The following is a 20,140-nucleotide window of genomic DNA, read 5'->3' as shown; positions in this document are numbered from 1 at the left end:
TACGTCTTCATCCAATTACGCCTGATGCAACCGGCCACGTCCGATGTAATTGACCATTGGCGGATACTCAGAAGTGTGTCAATTTAATGTCTCAATGACACGCGTCACATTATTGTGAGCACAGAGTAAAGTGAGTCACCTCGAATTTGCAGATATAACCGATCGATACACTCCTGAGTTTCATTTTTGTTTTGTCGCTAATCGCAGGTACAAAGTACAAAAGTGTCACATGAATTATTCATCGTTATACATCAACGTGATGTTTATTTATGAAATGTTCATTAACATTGGAAAAAGATAGACACCAGGATGAGATAACGGAGAACATAATTTTTGAGGAATTACGACCGAGAAGATGCGCGCAGCGCAACAACGCGCCACTGTTCCTGCGTCAGTCGTTGAACGCTGACTCAGAGCCATCACTATGCAGCCATTGGGCCGTTGTTTTTCTTTCCGAGGCACCAGAAAGCGGCGCAGCCACAGCCAAAAAGACGTCCCAGATGTCCTGCGCATTTAAATCCGGTGGCATTGCTTTACGACGTTCGTCGAAATCGTTTCGTTCTGTCCTGATGCGAGTTCGTTTCCTAGAGCTTCGATCTGTCTCTGAGAAACTGCATAAAACTCTCCTATCGCAAAACATTGTGCGGCACCAGACAAGAAGCAACGTTGAAATTATGTATAATGAAAAGAATGGAATATCAATTATTCAAAGTCAATGCTCAGAAAAAGAAAATTACTAGAGTATCGAAGAGCGTAACATTGAATTTGAAATTTTGATGTAGTTGTTAGTTGCAGACAAGCAAGATCACGCGAGAAGGAGAGAAGCTATTTATTCAGAAGACATTTGCATCTACGTCTTTCAAGTGGAATGAGAAGAATATTTCACAGCCGCGTAGAATCTTAGTACAGAGAGAAGTCATGAATAACAAAACTAGAATCTACGTGGATATTAACATTAGTATAGCTCGGCAGTGAAATATATTTAAATTAGATTCAAATTATACCACGTGTGGATCTCAAATAATATAATATATAAGATAAAATAATAAGATTGGAAGAATCAGAGAATAAATAACGCCAATAAGATGTACCAAAGGCGCCATGTTCTTTGCATCACAAGTGGGATTAGATCGAACAAGCAATTAGAACGAACGACGCGATTAACTAAACGTTTTCTGGCGTTGACTGTACGGCTTCGTCTGCCGCAAATGCGATAAAACGCAGCTAATTCTCACTAAGGTCTCGTTCCCGAATCATTCTCGAGATCCTACCGAATTCCATTAACAGTCCCATCCGCAGCACCGGTTATGTCCTGCGGTATAATCTAAAGTAAGTAGTTCATCGACCAACAGTCTGCATAGACTTTCCTAGAACTTATCCTAGATTCGCGACTTTGACCGAGCGGAGTAATAATAGCATCACAAGTGTAGAACAGCATAAAAGCCGAAGCGTTTGTGTAAAGCTTCTCCGACGATACGAAACTGGCGAAACGAAATGAATCAGAAAGCAACGTGCGAAGAAGATTCTCATTCGAAATCTTATCGAGAACCAAAAAAGTCAAATATCACAACGATCGTTTTATATCGACTCGGTGGCCACGTTTTCGTTGCGATGGCAACGACCGGAATAAAAGTAGCTGGACAGAAAAAAGAGAGCGTGGAAACCGAAAAAAAGCACTGGCGTGAAAAGCCCGTCTCGGACGATGCGATTCGCCGAACGGAAAGAAGTATCGAAAAATTAGCGACGTGCAAAAAGGAAGCATTACCTCGAACGATGGTTGTGACGGGCCAATCGGAGGCATCGAGCCTCTTACAACACCACATGCCGCAGCGATGGTTTCAACGAGCCAGAAGAAAAAGAAATTCGTTAGAAAACCAGAAGGAAAACGGACGGATATATGATTTTCTCGAGAATGAACCCAGGCGTGGAGGTCGTGTCACGGCTCGTGCGTGGAAACACACACAGTCCGGCTGGCAGTCGAAAGGGGGAGCGCAGTGAACTTGGTGTCGCGACGGAGCACGGCGCCGGCAAATGGCGTCTGTGGTCGATAGACACATCGGTGGGTGGTTGGTTTCCTCCGTTTCTACGGCAGAACGCAGCCAGGTTCGTATGGGAAACCAAAAGATGGTGTTGGGGTTGGTCGGCTGCCATGCGGCCCGTCACGAAGACCTTGAGGTTTCGCCTCGTGCGCTTTATCCTCCCTGGTTTATACTTTTAACGTCATGGCTGACGCCATTTTTCTGACGTCAATAAGATCCTCGTGGCGTAGCCTAGAAAAACGATTTTCTTCCTTACCATCGAGAACCTTCTGCGAATCGTCCCTTTGACCGTACGTGACATTTATTACCGATTGACGAATCGGTAATTTCTATCGACAACGTTCTATCAATAACATATACACACGCGCTATAAACGTCTCCGGAGAGGAATCCGATATAAGAGAAATTACAGACAGGAGGTGTGAACAATCAGGCGTGCAGAGTTAATATTAACCTAGGCCGGGTCTTGCTTTCAGAGCTAAACGGTACGTATGTGTGAAGAGTTCTGGTAAGTACACCCCTGAGACCTCGGAACACGTTGCTACCGCGTCGATCGATCGATTTATGGGTTCAGCCTCGCGGTTTCGAGACGGATCTTTCTCAGCGAATCAGAGACGACCACCACCTCCACCACGGATACGAGGAAGACTCGATTTATGTGAATTTCGCCTTGATCCTTGTCCCACGACCACCGACGAGATAACGCAGGCTGTTCGCTTGACCTTAAAAATGCTATCGGTTTCTCTTTTCCCTTGTCCCTACTACTCTTACATTCGACGTGCCATCGAAATCTAATCATTTCGCCTGACTAACTCGCGGAAGCACCTATGCGAGACTTTAATTTAAAGCGACGCGAAGCAACGCTGGTTCCCCGATAAAAGACGGTCCAAGAATGCAGTCTGGGAAGGAGTCGAGGTCGTAAGGTGTTCCCTCTTGTTTTGCGTGTTTGCTATCGAATCGGGATGCTTCAGAAAGAAAATGGCGATGATACCGCGAATAAAATAGCCTTGCAGACATAAATATCAAAAGGGAGGAAAGGAGGATAGGATAAAAACTAGAGACGAGCAGTGCTAGATACCATAAGGACAGCTGGAGATGCGAAACACCATAAAAGCAGGCGAACGCAACGAACTGACTGCCCTGGACAGACGCAAGACGAGGTGAATGCACCAGCGTCCTTTCCGAGTCCTTTTATATAGCCGATCCACACACCCTGTCCTACCGTGTATCATTACTTTCCATTCCCCCGGTTATCGATTACACAAGTTACGAAGGCGACTCGCATCATTTTTACATTATTCGTACCCTTTAACCGCATCTGGAGGTCGTGTCGCATCTATAAAATGTACTGTACAGAACTGGAGCAAGGTTAAGAAAAAGACTATGGGTCTAAGTGGTCAATATTTGCTGTAGATTGGATTCACGTAAATCTCGCATGCATTTTATAAAACAAAAGGATCGCATCTATTAATTACAAAATAATTCAATGGCAAATAGTTCAGCCAGGAATTGTTAAACTATCCTACATCTACTATTAACGAGTGGAACGTGCAGAGTAGTGAGAATTAACACTAGAATTACCAGGATAGTGAAAATGACTGATCCACGACTTTTCATAAAGATGTTATACAGGGTATTTTATGAACTTTGGAAACTAATTTGAATTATTATCTGTAAATTGCATCGCTTCGTTAGGGAAGCGAGCAAAACGCATTTCTCTTTCTCCTTTCCAACTCCGTGCAGTATTCTCAATTTCGTAACCATTTTCTCGGCTTATAGCAAATGCCATTGATGCAAATTTCGAATTGGACGACAAGGAGGGAACATCGATTTCGTGATACGATCTTGTTTGAAGCAATGCTTCCTGCTCGTGATGGTAGCGCAGGTTGGTATCATTCGATTGATAACATCGAAGTACTTCGGTAATGCGTGGAACAAGATTGCGACACGTCTCGAACAATGCGAACCTCTTTCAACACGTCAGCCAACGTACATCCTTGAGTGTCCGGAATTGCATTTACATATTTTGTACGTTTTATCTTGTACCTACTCGAAACACCTTCGTTCCGTGTAATGCTGTCAGTATCAAAGGAGACGTGGCTTCTCGTGTCGTGCACTGTTGTACTTATGACTTTTATTATAATATAATTTCTGTGTACCTGCGTATTCACTTCTCTTTTATACATATACTGTTTCTACTTACGAAAAATAAAGAAATAAAGAAACTAAGGACTACACAACTGACAAATAAATAAAAATTAAACAATAAAACTTAAATTTAAATTTAAATTTAAAAATTCAATAATCATAACTATCCTTCTCGGTGATTACAAAATTAAATTTGTATTTTACACTCTATTAAATAAAAAATGATTTTTTACTCGATCGTTCACAAAATTTCCTGCATCTATCACTTATTTTCAGAAAACGTACATACACGTGTTTGCGAAGTTAATAAATTGTACGAAATCAAAAAATTGACTTCCCTTTCACGATTTACAAGTTGAATATCGTCGATGTCGATGCATCCACGTGTATTATGCAGAATCGTAAACGACTCGCGCCTAGAGAAGAAGCTGCAATTGTAGAAGAAGGAGTAATAGACCGGTAATTTCGTCCAGGAAACAAAAGGCGGCGCACAGAGCTCTAAACGAAGTCAGAAGGGTGCGCGAGAAGCTGAGCACGAGGTTGCTTCTACTTGGGCCGAGTACACGAATAGTGGCACGGCTGGATTAAACGAGCAAATTACGGGTTTACGGTGGACCAGGAGGCCTGGTCCGGTGAAAATAAATAAAGCAGAAGACGCGGCGTCCCGGTGAATTCCACGGGTACGCGGACGTGGCCCGAGGTAATTTATTGCACCTGCTGGACCCGGGCGTAATTATCCCCATGCCAAAATCCTCGAACGCGTGTCCCTTTCTTCGACTTCGCGCTGCGTCGATATCTTCGATAAAAAGAAAAAAGAAAAGAAAAAAAGGACGGTGTTCGTTTGCTCCTCGTACTCTCCCGTTAGGACTCCACTGGCCGTTCACCGATATTTCCAACGAAAACTTCGCGTTGGCACAGACTAAAAAAAGAACCAGATGCGTGGAAAGCAATCGTATGAGAATAGTATGTAAGTGAATGAATTCTTACGATATGTATATACAAAATGATCGAAGAAGAAAAAATAAATGAAAAGTGTGTATACGTGGTTGGATACAAGCAGGCTTCTCTAAAGTGTTTGCATAGAAATTCTAGGAATAAGTAATGGAAAGGAAGAAAAACCGACGAAGGGCGGCTAATCGAGTTAAGAGCTCCGGCGTCGATTACGGGGCTCGTGGTTCTATTTATTTCCATGGCGGTTCGAAAAAAAATCTACCATGGAAAGGTGAAGTTCCTCGAAGTTGCTAGAACTCCGTCACTTTCATTTTTATATAGACATCTTGTTTTTGTATAGTGTTTTCTACTGATTATTTTAACTCTTGGGAGCTATCATCGAACGAAGTCTATAATATCGTGGATAAAATTCCATCCCAGTACATACAACGCTGTGACGATATTATTACCGACGATAATATTCATATACACGTGTAGAACTCCTTCGCTTCTGTTCAAATTCCGATCACATTCTGTTAATGCAATAGAACCATTTATGCCAGCGATCTCGAACGGTATAATAGAAACAAAACTGAGAATAAATAGCGAGGAATCAGGATACGATACAGACGATCGGTAGCTTGATTCTGTCAGTGGAAAGTCTCGCGATGTCGAACGACGGCTATCTAACAAAATTCCGAGAGGATCGTTCACCGGGACTAAATATACCTGGCGCGTGCATAATTTCGAACGTGGAACGTAAACTACAACAAAGTCGAGCTGCATCGGCGTTCGCACGCACTCTGTTTCCACGATATCTCATTTGCCGGTACGAGCCAGTTGTCAAGCACGAAAACACGCGGAACTTGCGGATAAAGAGTGTAAGCGCGCATTTGCAGATGGCAACGCGTGTTACCGGGCGTAATATATCGAAGCAGGCGGGGTCGCGAGCGCAACGCGCTGCTAATATCTCCGGCTAGTCGCGTCGAGGAACGCGGGACCGATCTGCTCTTGTTCTGTTCCGATCGTCCCTCTTAAAAATACTTCCCTCGCCATGCTTGACCGGGAGAAAAGAGAAAACAAAGCAACGAAACGACGCGGCTCTATCTACGGAGAGAATACCGTGACGAACAATAAGAGTTCGCGTGTTGATCACGAGGAGAATGCGTGCGCTTCGAAGTCGTTTGACAAGGTAATTATCGTTCGTAAATCGTCATTACGGTTACGTCGCGTTACAAACCAGCTACCGGTTCAATCGTTTTTCCGATCCCGCTACCCGGTGTCACGTTAAGCTCCTGTGTTTCGAATCACGATCGTTTGTCCGTGATTTATCTCATGTTCCTGAGGCTTTTTATATTTTATTTCGAGCCAATAGCAGTCTAGCTCGATCCTACAATTATTATAAATCAGATTATGATATGGTACGAGAAAATCCACAAAACATATATATTATACGTAAATGCACAAAGTATTTATAGTAAGTTATTTGTTACAACATTCAGAAAATAAAACAAATCTCGATTTAAGTACTGTTCCGCTGCTCGTAATCATAAAAATCTGTATATGCATCAACATTTTAATTATAATAAGTTAAAAATAAACAGACCTTGTAGTCCGACTAACAGTACTTTGAATATTGAAATAAATATTCAAATAGCCAGCGCAGTAGATAATAATCTATAAACAGCACAAGATATCAATTTGCTTAAATTACAGAGTAAATACAAAGTATAGAAATTGAAGGATTAAGCCAGTTGCAGCTATCGGATCGATGTAGGATCGATCAATAAATATCAGTTCAAGATTGTTATTATATCGAGCCAATTATTATTATTATATCCAGCTTCTGGGAGATTTACACGAGATTATATTCAATATCGACGCACGCTAGATATTCTCCATAATTTTTATATTATTAGATATTTAAGTATCACCGATCGTTTTATCGTGCAATTATCGGCTCAAATCGGGGATAATCGATATTAATCGTCTTATGTAAGAATGCTTAATTGATCGCACTAGGGTCGTTCGTTCGTTGGATAAACCAGGGCGCAAGTAACAGCTAAAACAGTCTCATTATACTATTTACGTAAGCGTAGCCGATGACTTCGAATTGTTGGTTAAGACAAACAAGTGAATTTCTTGTGGGTGCACTTTGTTGCAGCACAACGCGGCGAATTGCGCGAAATTACTCTCGAATCAGAGCGGTTCTCGGTTGGCAACGATGGCGAACCTCGAAGACGACGTAGAGTGTAGAGAGTCGGTGAAAAGCAACGCGCGATTCGCCGCGTGTTGGCTATTTTCGCGTCTGGGCTTTCCAGAACCTGACCCACCGACTACATTCCTTTCAACGAGCGACTGACGCTGTTGAAAAAATTAGCCGCGAAACGCACTTCGACGCCTACACAAGCGACAACTTGTCGCCGAAATATTGTAATTTCATAAGTGATAAATAGGTTTTCGAAATGGCAGACTTTGCCATAACATACAGGCAAGTCGACTTGTATTGGAAAGTGTTGAACCAAAAGATAGAGATCGAAAGAGATATTGAATTCAGATGAAGGCGTTAAGACGTATTATTTATGTATTATTCCTCTGTGATGAAATCTATGATTTTTATGGAAAAATTTAAATCTCGAAATGCCATTGGCACGAAACATTCCTAGATTAATTCAATTTATAAATCTGAAACAAATATTTAATGAAATAAATCTATAAACAATGTGTGGATATCATAATGAAAAATAATCTATGGAAATAGTAATTGACTCCGTGATATACAAAATGATTCGTTGTTCTTATCAAGCCACTTAACATAGCCACTGGATATTCATTTATTTTTCGCAACAGAATACATAATTAGTGCTTAAATTAAAGGAAATCGAACGATTAATTCTAAAGGAAGACGATAGAATTTTAAACAAACTATTCTAAACACACGTAACGATCGAAGGAGAATGAAAGCAGATCCCCGTCTTGTTTTCCTACGATTTGCCGTGAATTTTACGCGAACGAATAACTTTCACGGCACCCCGAGGCTCCGTTGCAACGAGGACAAGTTCAAGGCGTGCCGCGGAAACGGAAATACGTTTTCGCGAAACATCCGGTCCAGGCAGGACGCACAATTCTTAGAATAGACAGTTATATTCTGCGTCGCTACTAAAACGCAATGGAATCTCGATAACTGAGTTCGCAGATGATCACGGATTACATAAATGATCGATAAGAAGGTATCATCGTGCGATCGCGTGAAATTGAACGATTTGCCCATTGAGCATTAAACGAAAGGAACACGGGATGTTTGTAATTTGTTACGATCGGGATATCGCTCTAGCTGGTGGAATCGGCTTCGCTCGAACACGATTTCGTCTGCCACGTACGATCGTTCAAGTGTATACCACGGCTCAACCAGTTCATTATGAAACCGAAGCTATAATTAATCGCTAAGCTATGTACGCTGTAGTTGCCAAGAGTTCGACGTGTTAGCAAATCCATTAATTGACCCGTTTCATTAACCGGAATATACCTAACGTAATATCCCCTTTGCGATCGCTCTGCGAACAAAAACAGAAGAGACGAGAGTTTCTCGTAGAAAAACGATCGGCTGTGGTACCGTTCAGCCTGGTTAAAAATCATTTCGATTCGTACAAGCTCGCAGAGCACCACGACCAATCGATTTTTTCCTCGGGCCGTAACGGTAAAGAGCCCGAAGTGAAAGTACAAAGGCAAACATGCCGCGCTTAAATTGTTCGTAATCTCTAGAATAGCTTTAATGCTCGACAGTGATCTAGTGGCTGGCGCGTGCAACCGGTTTTCATCATTCGATGAGAAAACATTGTTGGCGAAGAAGGGAGGGGAGAAAAAAGTATTCGATTCGCGATATAAATTTCTATGAATGGCCCCGGACATTTAAGTAAGCGCGTTCTTGTAAGCTCTGTGCGCGACACAACCCTCTCGATCAAACGTGACGTACCCTCGCCCGCTTGTGCACGATTCGTGGCACATGAACGAACACGGAGAGAAAGAGAAGGAGAGACAGAGAGAGCGCGCGCGAAGGGGAGATCGTTCGTCAACTATTTTTACGATAAATTAAACTCGCGACTCGCGAGAGGTGACGCGGCGCGAACTCGTCGACGCGAAAAAATTCGACGCTTTCTCCGCCGGCTGATATATCGACGCATAGCTTAATGCCGCGTTTCATAATCCTTGAATGCTACTCGATAGTGGCGATAACCATTTATTATTCGTGGAAATGCAGTTTGAAAAGGTCGTGGTACGGAGCGGTCGCTTGTTGCCGGTCGAGTCGCGAATTCCGCCGGGTTCAATACCAATTCTCCTTCGACACTGAAGAATGTCAAACGGCAACGATTATCGGATTTTCCGTTCTTTAAATACCTGCCGCATATTTTTAGATGCGCGCAGTGGGTTCGGCGCCGTGGAAAGCAAGGGAAACTTTTTCACTGAGTGGAATGAACGCTGAACGACACCAGCGAGCCATGAAGACGAAGAAAAAAAAAGAAGAAATCGAGCAACGTTAAGGACGATAGATAAGGAAAAGGAATTGAATTAGACGACAGACGTCCTTGAAATGAAGTAGCGTTTAGCTGACCATGCAGTTACCAGTGAGGCTGGCTCCATCCAAGAAACTTACGGTTTCTCGCGATAGACGCTGAATATTCCGAGCTTCCGTACGTAAAAGAATTCGCCACGACTATCTTTACAAACTGAGATCTTCCTCGGTTCGCGCACGGGTAAGCTTCCACTATATTTAACTCGGTTATGCAGGAGAGCTGTTCTTTTCATGATACGTGATACAGAACATAATTCGATATTTGCCTTTCTCATCGCGCATTCTACCGAAGCACATAAATTTTAATACGGACAGATTATCTTGCTTCGAAGTTTCTCGTAAACGATATTCTTTTGAACGATGTGAAACGTGTACAAAAGTTCGAGCCGTCGAACAAACACCGGTGGAAGAATACGGTACGAAACGAAGCAGAAGCTAACACAAGGTAAATTAACGATAAGAGGAAGATTAATGTCCCACAATTCCGTTGTAATAGAATCAGCAACAAGAAACTTGTTCCGTTAAACTCGGTTAAGTGTTTAATACGTAATTCCATCGTCCCACGAGAAAACGCTTTGAACCCTTTAATCATATCCAGCCTTTGGAGTCAATGAAACGTAACCGTTTCCAAGTTTAAGCTAGTTTGAAGCAGCGTAAAGCACTCACGCTTTGAACATATATTGCAAAACCAGGTAGGTAAATAGATGAAGTTTTGTTTGAAGCACTTTATAGAAATGCCTCGTTGAGAAATGTATCGTCGATGACTGCTGGAAATTCGAGATATTTATTACGTCGATGTCGCCAGGTTCCATAAGAAGAGACACGACAGGCAGCGTGGTGGACACGTCAGGTGGTACACGAGGAACTCCGATCGAGTAGCTCGAGAATCGTAACAAAGAGATTTATCGGTCGATCGAGCGCGTCGAATAAAAAGCAGGAGGGGATAGAACAAGTTGAACCTCGTACCAAACGCTTCCACCTGGTGACTGAATAGTAAATCAAACTGAAGGAATTCAGCTTAGAAGGAAAACAGATCTGCCTTCTGCAATGAAAGCAAATATCTATTCAACGGAATACCAATTTCGCAATGCATACCGATCTTCTGATAAGCATCGTTATAAAGAAAGTAGAATATACAATTGATAGTAATGCTTGAACAAGGCAATTCCAGATATACGCAGATTTTTACCTTCGAAAATTTAGGTCAATTGCGTGCTGATTTCGTATCAATTTATTCAACTTTTCACTTACTGCGTTGTCTATAGAAAAGAGGACAGAATGAAACCTCTGCAGTAACTATTAACATTTACCGCTATCGGAAAGTCACGAGAGACACGTTGTATGCCATCGATTTATATTCTCAACTATACGCATGTAAGTACGCACAATGTTTTTTTTTTTTTATCGTCACAGAATTTACATTAATCGTGAAAATAGACGAATCCCTCGTGAAGACAGCGAGGATAAATACGACGAAGATAGAGACTCTTAATCAACAAATAAAAAATTCTACGCGAATTTTCAACATTTAGTTCAAAGATTTACCACACGTTGTTAAGAAGATAAGTAAAACTGAACTAGAAAGAAAATAAAATTGTAAGGCTAATACATCACTACTAGAAAAAGGAACGAATAGTAGTCAGAGGGAAACAACTAGTTCGTCCATCCGGTCCGACGACCTAGACCGAGTGCCGAGACGACGGGTTACGAGAGGCCTTCACCTTGACCTTGAAGAGCACCGACCGTCCTAGCAAAGGTGAACCGGACAGACAAACCGAGAGGAGCCTTTACCTGTCTTGTGTCTGCTCAACTCGCCACGTAAGTATAATGCACGATTTCCGTGCTTATGTAAGTCGAAACATTTTTATCACGTACACGTCATCATCGCGGCCAGAGTCTTACCATTGCCTGCCTCTTCCCCACCCTTTGCCCGATAACGTTGTTCTATGCATCGGCATTTGCGCCATGTTAATACGATCTTACTGTTCATTCTGCTACATGTGACCTTCATTAGCAATTCACTGAATAATGGTTTCTAATTACGCTGATTGAGAGTAATATATTTGTATTTCATTTACTGCCGAGTTACGCGTTAGCTTGGCATTCTTCCCCTTCTAATCGAGCCATCCTTTGTAATTGGTTTTAAATAAGCGACTAAGCAACACAGAGCCACTCTTCATGTTGGTAGAGTTTTAATTAGAATCGCACGTTTACAGTCAATGATAGATTCCAATTGACCGTAATAAACCTTTTAAAATAACTTCTGACAATTATACGCTAATTTAGAAGAACGAATCAGTCGATACAAGTAACGCTTCGCTGGCCGTCATTGATTGAATCATTACGATCAAGATCTTCTATAATATTCCTATCGAGCCAAGTTATCGAAACTTTCTACGATTATCAATTATCCGCAACGCATTTATCCACGAATGTGCCTAGTACCATCTAATAACATTTCTTACATTGGTTTGAAAAAAAAATGGCTATCGGGATAAAATTTCTTTTAACGTCTGACGGACCTCAAACACCAGTTGTCGAGTCACACTCGCCCAGCAGCATTCCATTTTCAGGGTCATCGGCAAGTTTCGCATGTTTCTATCACTCGATTACGCGTCCCCATGATTTCGTTAGTATGTTACGGAACTAATTACTATCTACATTTCGTTAGTATGTTACTTCGGCGAGTTTTCCTGATCGGCTGCAAACAAATTAAGAACAAACCGTATGGTATCAAACGGCTACGTACCGATACGTTATCAAGCAACCATATGTCGCCCGAAAGAAACTCGACTGATATCTTCAATAAATGTAAATAAAAAGATAACCATGATTCATAATCGTACAACAAAAAATCCTCGATTATTTTAAATTAACTTTCAATGGTGCGCATTTTGTATGCGGAATTTTAATTCAAAATTATGTCACCTCCGAAGAATCGCCATTTGTTACATAATTACACTGGGTCTTTACGTAGATTGATATTTTTATGGAAACAGCTAAAGAGATGGAATTTACGGACAGATTTGTTTCATGTACTGAATATCGTCACGGATGCCATATTCCGGACATTCTATGTATCTTTTTACATTGTATACATTCTATGCATTTTTGCAATTTTAATTTTCCTAATTACAACAATTCGGATATCTTATATATCTTTGCATATTATGTACGTATATATCTATGTGTATATCATCGCATATATAAATTTTCTATAAATGAATAAATCTTCATAAATAACCTAAGCTGAGTGGCACGTTTAAATTAACCAGAGATAAAAAGAAAAGAGAGAGAGAGAAAGAGAATTATGTCACGAATCGTTTTTTTCCCCAGATATGGTCAGAATGCATAACTCGAAAGAAGGGAAACTTGAGGAACGACTTTCTTCGAGACGTTTCAAGAGATTTCGTTCCTTTCAAGGAAGTAACGACAAGATGCGCGTCGACATTTCGCGAAATCGGACAAGTGCTCGAGAAGAGTCGAGTTACTCTCGCGATACGACGCACGATGCTCCGTGTCTAACTCACGGAAGACCACCCATAAACTGGACAAACGAGTCGAAAGGGAATTGAATCTGAACAAGTAATTAGCGCTGTAGTCGTTCGCCAAAGACTCTCCTCTATCGTTTCGTTCGCACGACTCTTTTTCTCTCGGACAATATATATAGCCCATAATCTACTTTTCTTCTAATATCGCACGCAAGCTTGCCAAGTGTCTAGATGATTAACGATACCGCGATATGCATCAACGGTGAGCGATTTGCAGCAGCACGCTAGAATCGAGCATGGTAAATCGTACAGAACGTGGACAGGGAGGTAATGAGCTAATTCCATCACTAAGTTAAGCGACCAAACGCAAGAAATGCCGGACAGTCGAGTAATTTTCTTTGATCGTTCCTGGAATTCTTACGACGACCATCGTCGAGAAAATATGAGATACCGTCACCTTCCATGCATACAGTGTCCTTGAGCAGCGTTCCAGAACTAACCTTTCCCAGTATTGTGAGAGCAATACTTGGAAAATTGCGACCACGACTCTTATACAGCAGCTTACCAAAGCATTCGGACATTCGTGAAATCTTTTATGAATATATATATATGTATATATTATATATATATATATATATATATATATATATATATATATATGTATTACGTATATTATATACTATATTATACGAAACATTTTTCAAATTCATTGCATTTGATTGGAAGGTAAATTTGGAAAACAGTCTTTGCAACGTCGTTCTGTACTCGTCGATTTATGGAGCTGATCAATGTCGCTTCTGAACAAGTGAGACCAATCCTTAGCAACAGGATCATGACAATCACATCCTGCCGCAAGTACTAAATACAATGAAATTCCAAAATGCTTCACATAACAGACACACGCGCGCAACATACACATACAAAAGCCTTCTATGCTAATTGCTACCACATGCTACCACCGCAGATCATACATTCGTAGATTACACTCGATATAAAACCGATAGAAAAGAAAAAAGAAGGTAAAATCGAAAGTTGCTGTGTATCGATCGGAATGGAATGTGATGGAAATAGTTGTTGGATGTTGATCGAAATAAAATAGTCAAGACGTCGGCAGTACGCGAGGCAAATTAGCATGTCGCTCATTGACATCGAGGTATATAGGTTGAAGCATCGTATCGTGGCGATAGCGAAGGCAGTCACACCCTGCTGACTAAAGTGACGTTAAGTAGGCCTTTGCATTTAACATCATTGGCCTCCACACGTCGCGGCATTGGCTGGCTGAGTAACTCGCTCGTTCCAGCCGTTCTACGGAGTTCTGTGTCTGTCAGGTTTATGTAATCGGGTAATGGAACGTGGGCGAGGTCGTCCATCCTGCCTTTCCTCGCGTCTTCGACCATATTACGTGAAACGTCGATGGACGCCTGATGGATTCGTTCTGGTCAACGAGAAGTGTGAAGAACCCTTCAACAACGATCATTATAAATACCGGTGCTCGTTTGACACGATTCCCGTGTCTTCACAGTGAGAAACGATGTTGTTCATCAGACGTATAAAAGACGACTAAAACCGCATTCTTCGATAAACTAGCGATTCTTTGTGGTTTCTCTGCCTAGTGTTTCTACATAGTAAGATTGCTGTCGCCGTGATGAAACTGTTGGTCGAATCATTTGTGTACAGATTAACACACCGACGTATGTTCCAAATACCATTTAGTCATATTCCATCTACGTTACCGAATAAGCAATTTCGCGGAGCACAATGGAAATCCACCAAGGTGAACGACCTAGCCGAACCGCTGTCGATATCTAGAAAACCGTTCTCAGAAGTTTCCTCGTTTGTTAGCATTCGATCTGCAATGTCGATTGCACAAGGGTCGGCCGAGGAGAAAGCCTCGAGGCAAGTTCGTGTACACGTGGGTGGTTTCGGAGTCTCGAACGCCGATTAGAGAATTAGGTGTCTTATTGTACCGGGCGAGTCGTTTAACCCCGGCACTAGTCGATTATCGACGAACCAATCGCGTATTTATCGGAACGTGTTTAACCATACGAAACGTCCAAACAACATCTGATAGCATCGACTTGTCGCCGTTAAGAATCAATGAGATTTTTAAGCATCGCCGACTACGTATCTTTATCTCTGATCTGACGCACGACAGGCCACCGAACATAAAAAGGATACCAAAAACACAGAACAGGACCAATGAACGATACCATTTGGAACTATACGAAACCGCATTGATAAATAGCTGTTTCTAGAATTATCTCCAGATGCACGCAGTTCGAAAAACAAATCAACAAGAATAAAACGTAGTTAACGTGTCCGTCAGCGAAACCGTGTCGTTTCAGTTTATCGATGTTAATTACAGTTATAACTGACGATCTATCGGAAATCGTGATCTATAAATGAAGGTCATAAATCGAACACGTCGTTCGAGCGATCGCCTATTTATCGAGACACTTTAATTAATCACGCAGAGTGCCTCCAATCATAGCAATGTATGATTAAATGAAAATAAGCTAGAGAACTGGCATAAGAGAACAAACGTCCGTGGCGATGCTAATTAAGCCATATAGAGGAACGATAACGTATCCTGTTCCAAATATTGCCACTGTCTCTACGAATCTAAGCTCACAGACACTCCGTCGAGAAAAAGCACGAAAGCCATTCGGGCCGCGCGCGCGAGCTTGCCAAGCAATTAAAAGGAATTTAACGAGCCCCTTATCTTCGAGCGGAGTGCGATTCAGAAAATTAGTCGGACACGCTTAAGGAAGCTCATCGTTTCCGCGGGAAGTTTAATACCTCTCTACCACGAAATTGAAGAATTCCATCGGCGATTGACCTTCCTTTTCCCCTTTCTGTACTCCTCGTGCATATATACGAACACGTCACGGTGGAGTCTAACTTATTCAACGTGGAAATAATGGAAATAATTAAAGTTCTTCTGTTCACGGATACTAATGAGTAGCCGAAACGGCTTGCTGCGTCTTTTAATATGACTCTGGCCGTGTATCTCGCTCGTGATTCGCGCGGACACGTTTTAACAAGGTCGTTCTACATACAATTATTACGTGTTTTTACTAACAAGCTTACTAACAACTATCCATCGTCATTTATAAACCTATATATTACACGTACTTTTTTATCATATTATCGAACGTTATCGACTAAATAGCGAGATACTATAATCAAAGGAAATTTCAATCAAAATATGTGATAATTCTATATTCGTACGTAATAATTCTTGGAAATATCGTGCACAAACTGCTTACGATTTTTCCAAGATACTACGAGTCTTTCGACAACTCTAATTTACCAGTAAATAATGTTCGTAGCCGCTCAATCGGATAAATTGATTTAAGATATGGACTCGATTGGTATTTGTCCATTTTCATTCCTTGTTTCCTAACTTTGTGCGCAATGCTTGATCAAGGAGAAGGTAATTCTGGCGTGCTTTTGGTGTTAAAGATCGATACCAAAACGCAATCAGGGTACGATTAGCCGGCCGTACGTGGGAGCTGTTCAAATATAACAGCGAGAAATTATTGGCCGAGATAACAGGCTACACAGTACCGTTTTCCCCGGCATGGATTCTGCGATTACCGATACGAACTTAAGATCGGTGGCGCACCTCCTATCGTGAGAAACTTTCTCAGGAATTAAGCCTTCTCCCTCGACCTGTACGAGAGTGTCACGCCGTCTAGGTGTCCCACCTGAACACGCCTATCCTTCAACCTCGAAAAACCGCAACGGGATGCTTGCAAATTGCGTTCGTTAACTCTCTTTGCACCGGTATCAGCTTCGATCTAGCTATCTCGGTCGGCTTGGAATTAAACCCTGTGAAATGTCCTCGGCATGGGAACGAGGCATCGTACCGATCTCGCGTAACGTTTTATTCGTTGCACCGTTGAAATTGTCGAGACTCGTTTAGACGACGGCGACGGAATTCTGTCACGAAACGATGAACGCGTTAATCGTCGTGCTAATAGCACACCGTATTGAGGCGCTGTCATCGAGAACCGAGGCAAAAAAGAGAACGATTTGTTTTTCATCGTGGTCGATTCGCAATGTAGCGGATGTAAACATCGCGTAAAACGAGTAAAATACAAGTTTAATTCCCGTGACCGAAAGCGGTCGAGTACGAAATATTAACACAGTGCAAGATCTCCTTATCCTCGAATCATCGGATTGCTCGTTGCAAGAATCACTCGATCCTCGAGGATCACCATACGTGGCGATAATTACATTAATTTTCTTCACGCGGCATGAGCTCTCGTATAAACAAACAGAAAAACTTGCAGCCAAGATGAAACTTTAATTAGCGAATCTCAGCAACTGGATCTCTCGTTACGAGGAATAGAATGGAAGCAACAACCGATACGAATTACCGTAACTTACGACTTGCCGATACGAAAAAAGGCACGGCCAGTTTTTATGTGAGACGATTATATACATTATACGTATTAAACTCACCGCGCGCAAGACTAACTAAGTTTACACTGAAACCGTCGTTGGAAGATCAGCTTTTATTTGCTTACCTGAAATAAACAAAACATATTTTGATTAACACGTACACAATAATCAAGATTAGAAGAATAATAAAACATTCGACTTAATAAACAACTCGAACTAGCCAACCAATCAAACAGCCATATATCGCGGAACACCACATCGGATCACCATGTTTGATAAAGAGTAACGCCTTTCGCGGAGCCTAGAAAGCCTCGACCATCCCATTAGAAACGCACGAAAACAATCTCAATAACGCCAATTAATAATACCACACGGAACTTTCTATTATATATTACTGACGAGGCTAACCGGTAACCCTAACGTGATCGTGACCGCGATTTCTACGCCAAGTTTTCTGAGAAACGACACAATCCGCCTAATATGATATACATAGGCACTCGCCGATTTACCCAGCTAAGTTTATGCATTTCTACGAACGTCGGCTTGAAGCGGATCTCCGTGATCTTCGTGTATCGTATCGTTCCATACACGGCGATCAAATCATCGTAAAAAGCGTACAACGTACCAATTCAGTTTAGTTTCACGCTACGCTTCGTCGTGTATACGGGTAGCCTCCGGAGAAATATATGCAAACTCGAGGAGTCGATTTGTTCGATTTCCGGATTCGATATCTATACCGATTATTTTTTTTTTTTTTTTTGTGGCAATATCGCACACGCATTACACTACGAAGATGGAATCAAGCGTAGCTATGGTCGAAACGATTACAGTCGATATATCAATGATTGGTCTCGATATTCCCCGTCCGTTTTCTCCGTCACGCGATATTACCGCCTCTGGCTACCGAATTAACATCAGTAAAAATGTCCGATCTTTTTTTGAAAATATGAAGATACCATTGAATATCATTTTACATTAATAAAACTGAGAGGCTCGAACGAACTCTATGTAATGGCAAGTTTTATTAACTACCGCGATATTGTACACTTATATGTAGATACATATTAATACATTTCGTGCCAGGTAAATGAGAATATTTGTTTTTCATACAATCAGTTTGCAGCTAGTAACATAAAAGTATATCTTCCTCCTATTGATTGAAATATTTTTTGTAAAGAATAATTATCAATTTAAATATAGAAACTTTCTTCTCAAATACATGACATTTTACGTAATAGGATTAAGTAAAGGAATATACACATGAAAAACACGTACGTTGCGTGACCGACGCGAAACATCTACATAATTTGCATTTCCTTGCAATACTTGATTACAGCTCGTATTCATTTGCGCTTCGCATATACTGCATATACAATCGTATATTTTATCCTTTCATTAATTTGTTAAACATCTGGAATCTTCATCTTGTGAATTGGATAATATGGCAATCAATTTAGATTTGTCTAACAATGAAAGAAACTACCTACTGCAGTCTAGTACAGACGAACGGATCTATATAATTTTGTAACACGGCGTAATAGCATATTAACTGCGCACATAATTATCTACGTATTTAGATACAATTTGAACAGTCAACGGTAATTTTCATGTTGCAGTTAAAAGAATGAAATTTTTGCATGATCTTACTTCGACGGTCAAAGACCGTACGTATAAATGTGATATTTATAAAATTTTATTTGCTTTATAAATATGATATTTCTTTCCATTCGTGGTAAATTCACCTATCGACTCTGGCCAGCCTGAGACTTTGTAGACCTCGAATACTCGTTTGTTCGTAGCGTTTCGTGCTCGTTACATCTTGCCACGGGTCACGAAGGCGTAGAGCAAAACGGGGAATGATGTAACGCAAAAATACGAGCGCGAACGAGGAGCGGGCACTCGCGGCAAATTAGTCGGCTTCTAACGAGAGAGGCGCAGCAATTTGTTGAGCGTTCCACGCAAATAGCTGTGCGAATAGGTCAGCCGTGTAACGCGAGCGCCGACCAGCCACGCAATGCTACGCGAGATCGGGCTACGTAAAATCGATTTATTATCGAAAACACGTCAAAGACCGACGGCCCGTTCGAGATTCCTCGATCGACTAATGCCATTTATATTCCGTCTCTTTTTCACTCCTTCTCTCGGTATTTAAACTTTCGGAGAGAAACCCCAGATTGCGCAATTGCAATTAATTAAAGCGCGCCGCGTTGGAGAACCATTAGGACGAGCGATCATACCGTATTTCGTGAAGAAATAGATTCGATGGAATTTTGTTACGTCGACGTGTGTTTCACCGGACACGTTTCTAAAATTTCCTCGCTTCTCGAGCGTAGTTTAGCTTAGCTCGCTATAATTGAATGCAGATTTACACCCGGCTCGGAATTAACGTGCAAACTCGAGTAATTGTTTGCAGGCATTTGCTAAATGTTGTAGCAATATCGTTGAAACACATGATTAGAGCGGACACGTGATTTACAAGTGACAATATTAGAGTGTGATTTAGCTACGATACGCGAAATACGTAATATTTGTAGATAATAATGAAAAGGGGA

At 41.4% G+C, this 20,140-nt stretch overlaps 2 protein-coding genes across 4 annotated transcripts in view; one reads left to right on the top strand and one right to left on the bottom strand.

Moving 5' to 3' along the window:
- Window positions 1-1,838, bottom strand: part of LOC117236706 (MAP7 domain-containing protein 1-like) — a 173,044-nt gene extending 171,206 nt beyond the window's left edge. For all 3 annotated transcript variants that reach the window (XM_033499891.1, XM_033499894.1, XM_033499897.1), the window contains exon 1: window positions 1,766-1,838. In XM_033499891.1, coding sequence (XP_033355782.1) covers window positions 1,766-1,823 — 58 coding nt within the window. In that variant the 5' untranslated portion in view covers window positions 1,824-1,838. The remainder of the gene's footprint in view (window positions 1-1,765) is intronic.
- A 3,499-nt stretch (window positions 1,839-5,337) lies between these two features.
- On the top strand, window positions 5,338-7,479 carry LOC117236923. The gene is made up of 2 exons (XM_033500337.1): window positions 5,338-6,309; window positions 7,282-7,479. Exons 1-2 carry the CDS (start codon window positions 6,172-6,174, stop codon window positions 7,477-7,479), a joined length of 336 nt encoding a protein of 111 aa, XP_033356228.1. The 5' UTR covers window positions 5,338-6,171.
- Window positions 7,480-20,140: the final 12,661 nt, after the last annotated feature.

This window comes from Bombus vosnesenskii, unplaced genomic scaffold, assembly GCF_011952255.1.
Source record: "Bombus vosnesenskii isolate JDL3184/JDL3185 unplaced genomic scaffold, Bvos_JDL3184-5_v1.1 scf7180000013352, whole genome shotgun sequence".
In the NCBI taxonomy this organism is placed as follows: domain Eukaryota; kingdom Metazoa; phylum Arthropoda; class Insecta; order Hymenoptera; family Apidae; genus Bombus; species Bombus vosnesenskii.
Note: the sequence above shows the minus strand (reverse complement) of the source record. Positions and strands in the feature narration are given on the sequence as shown.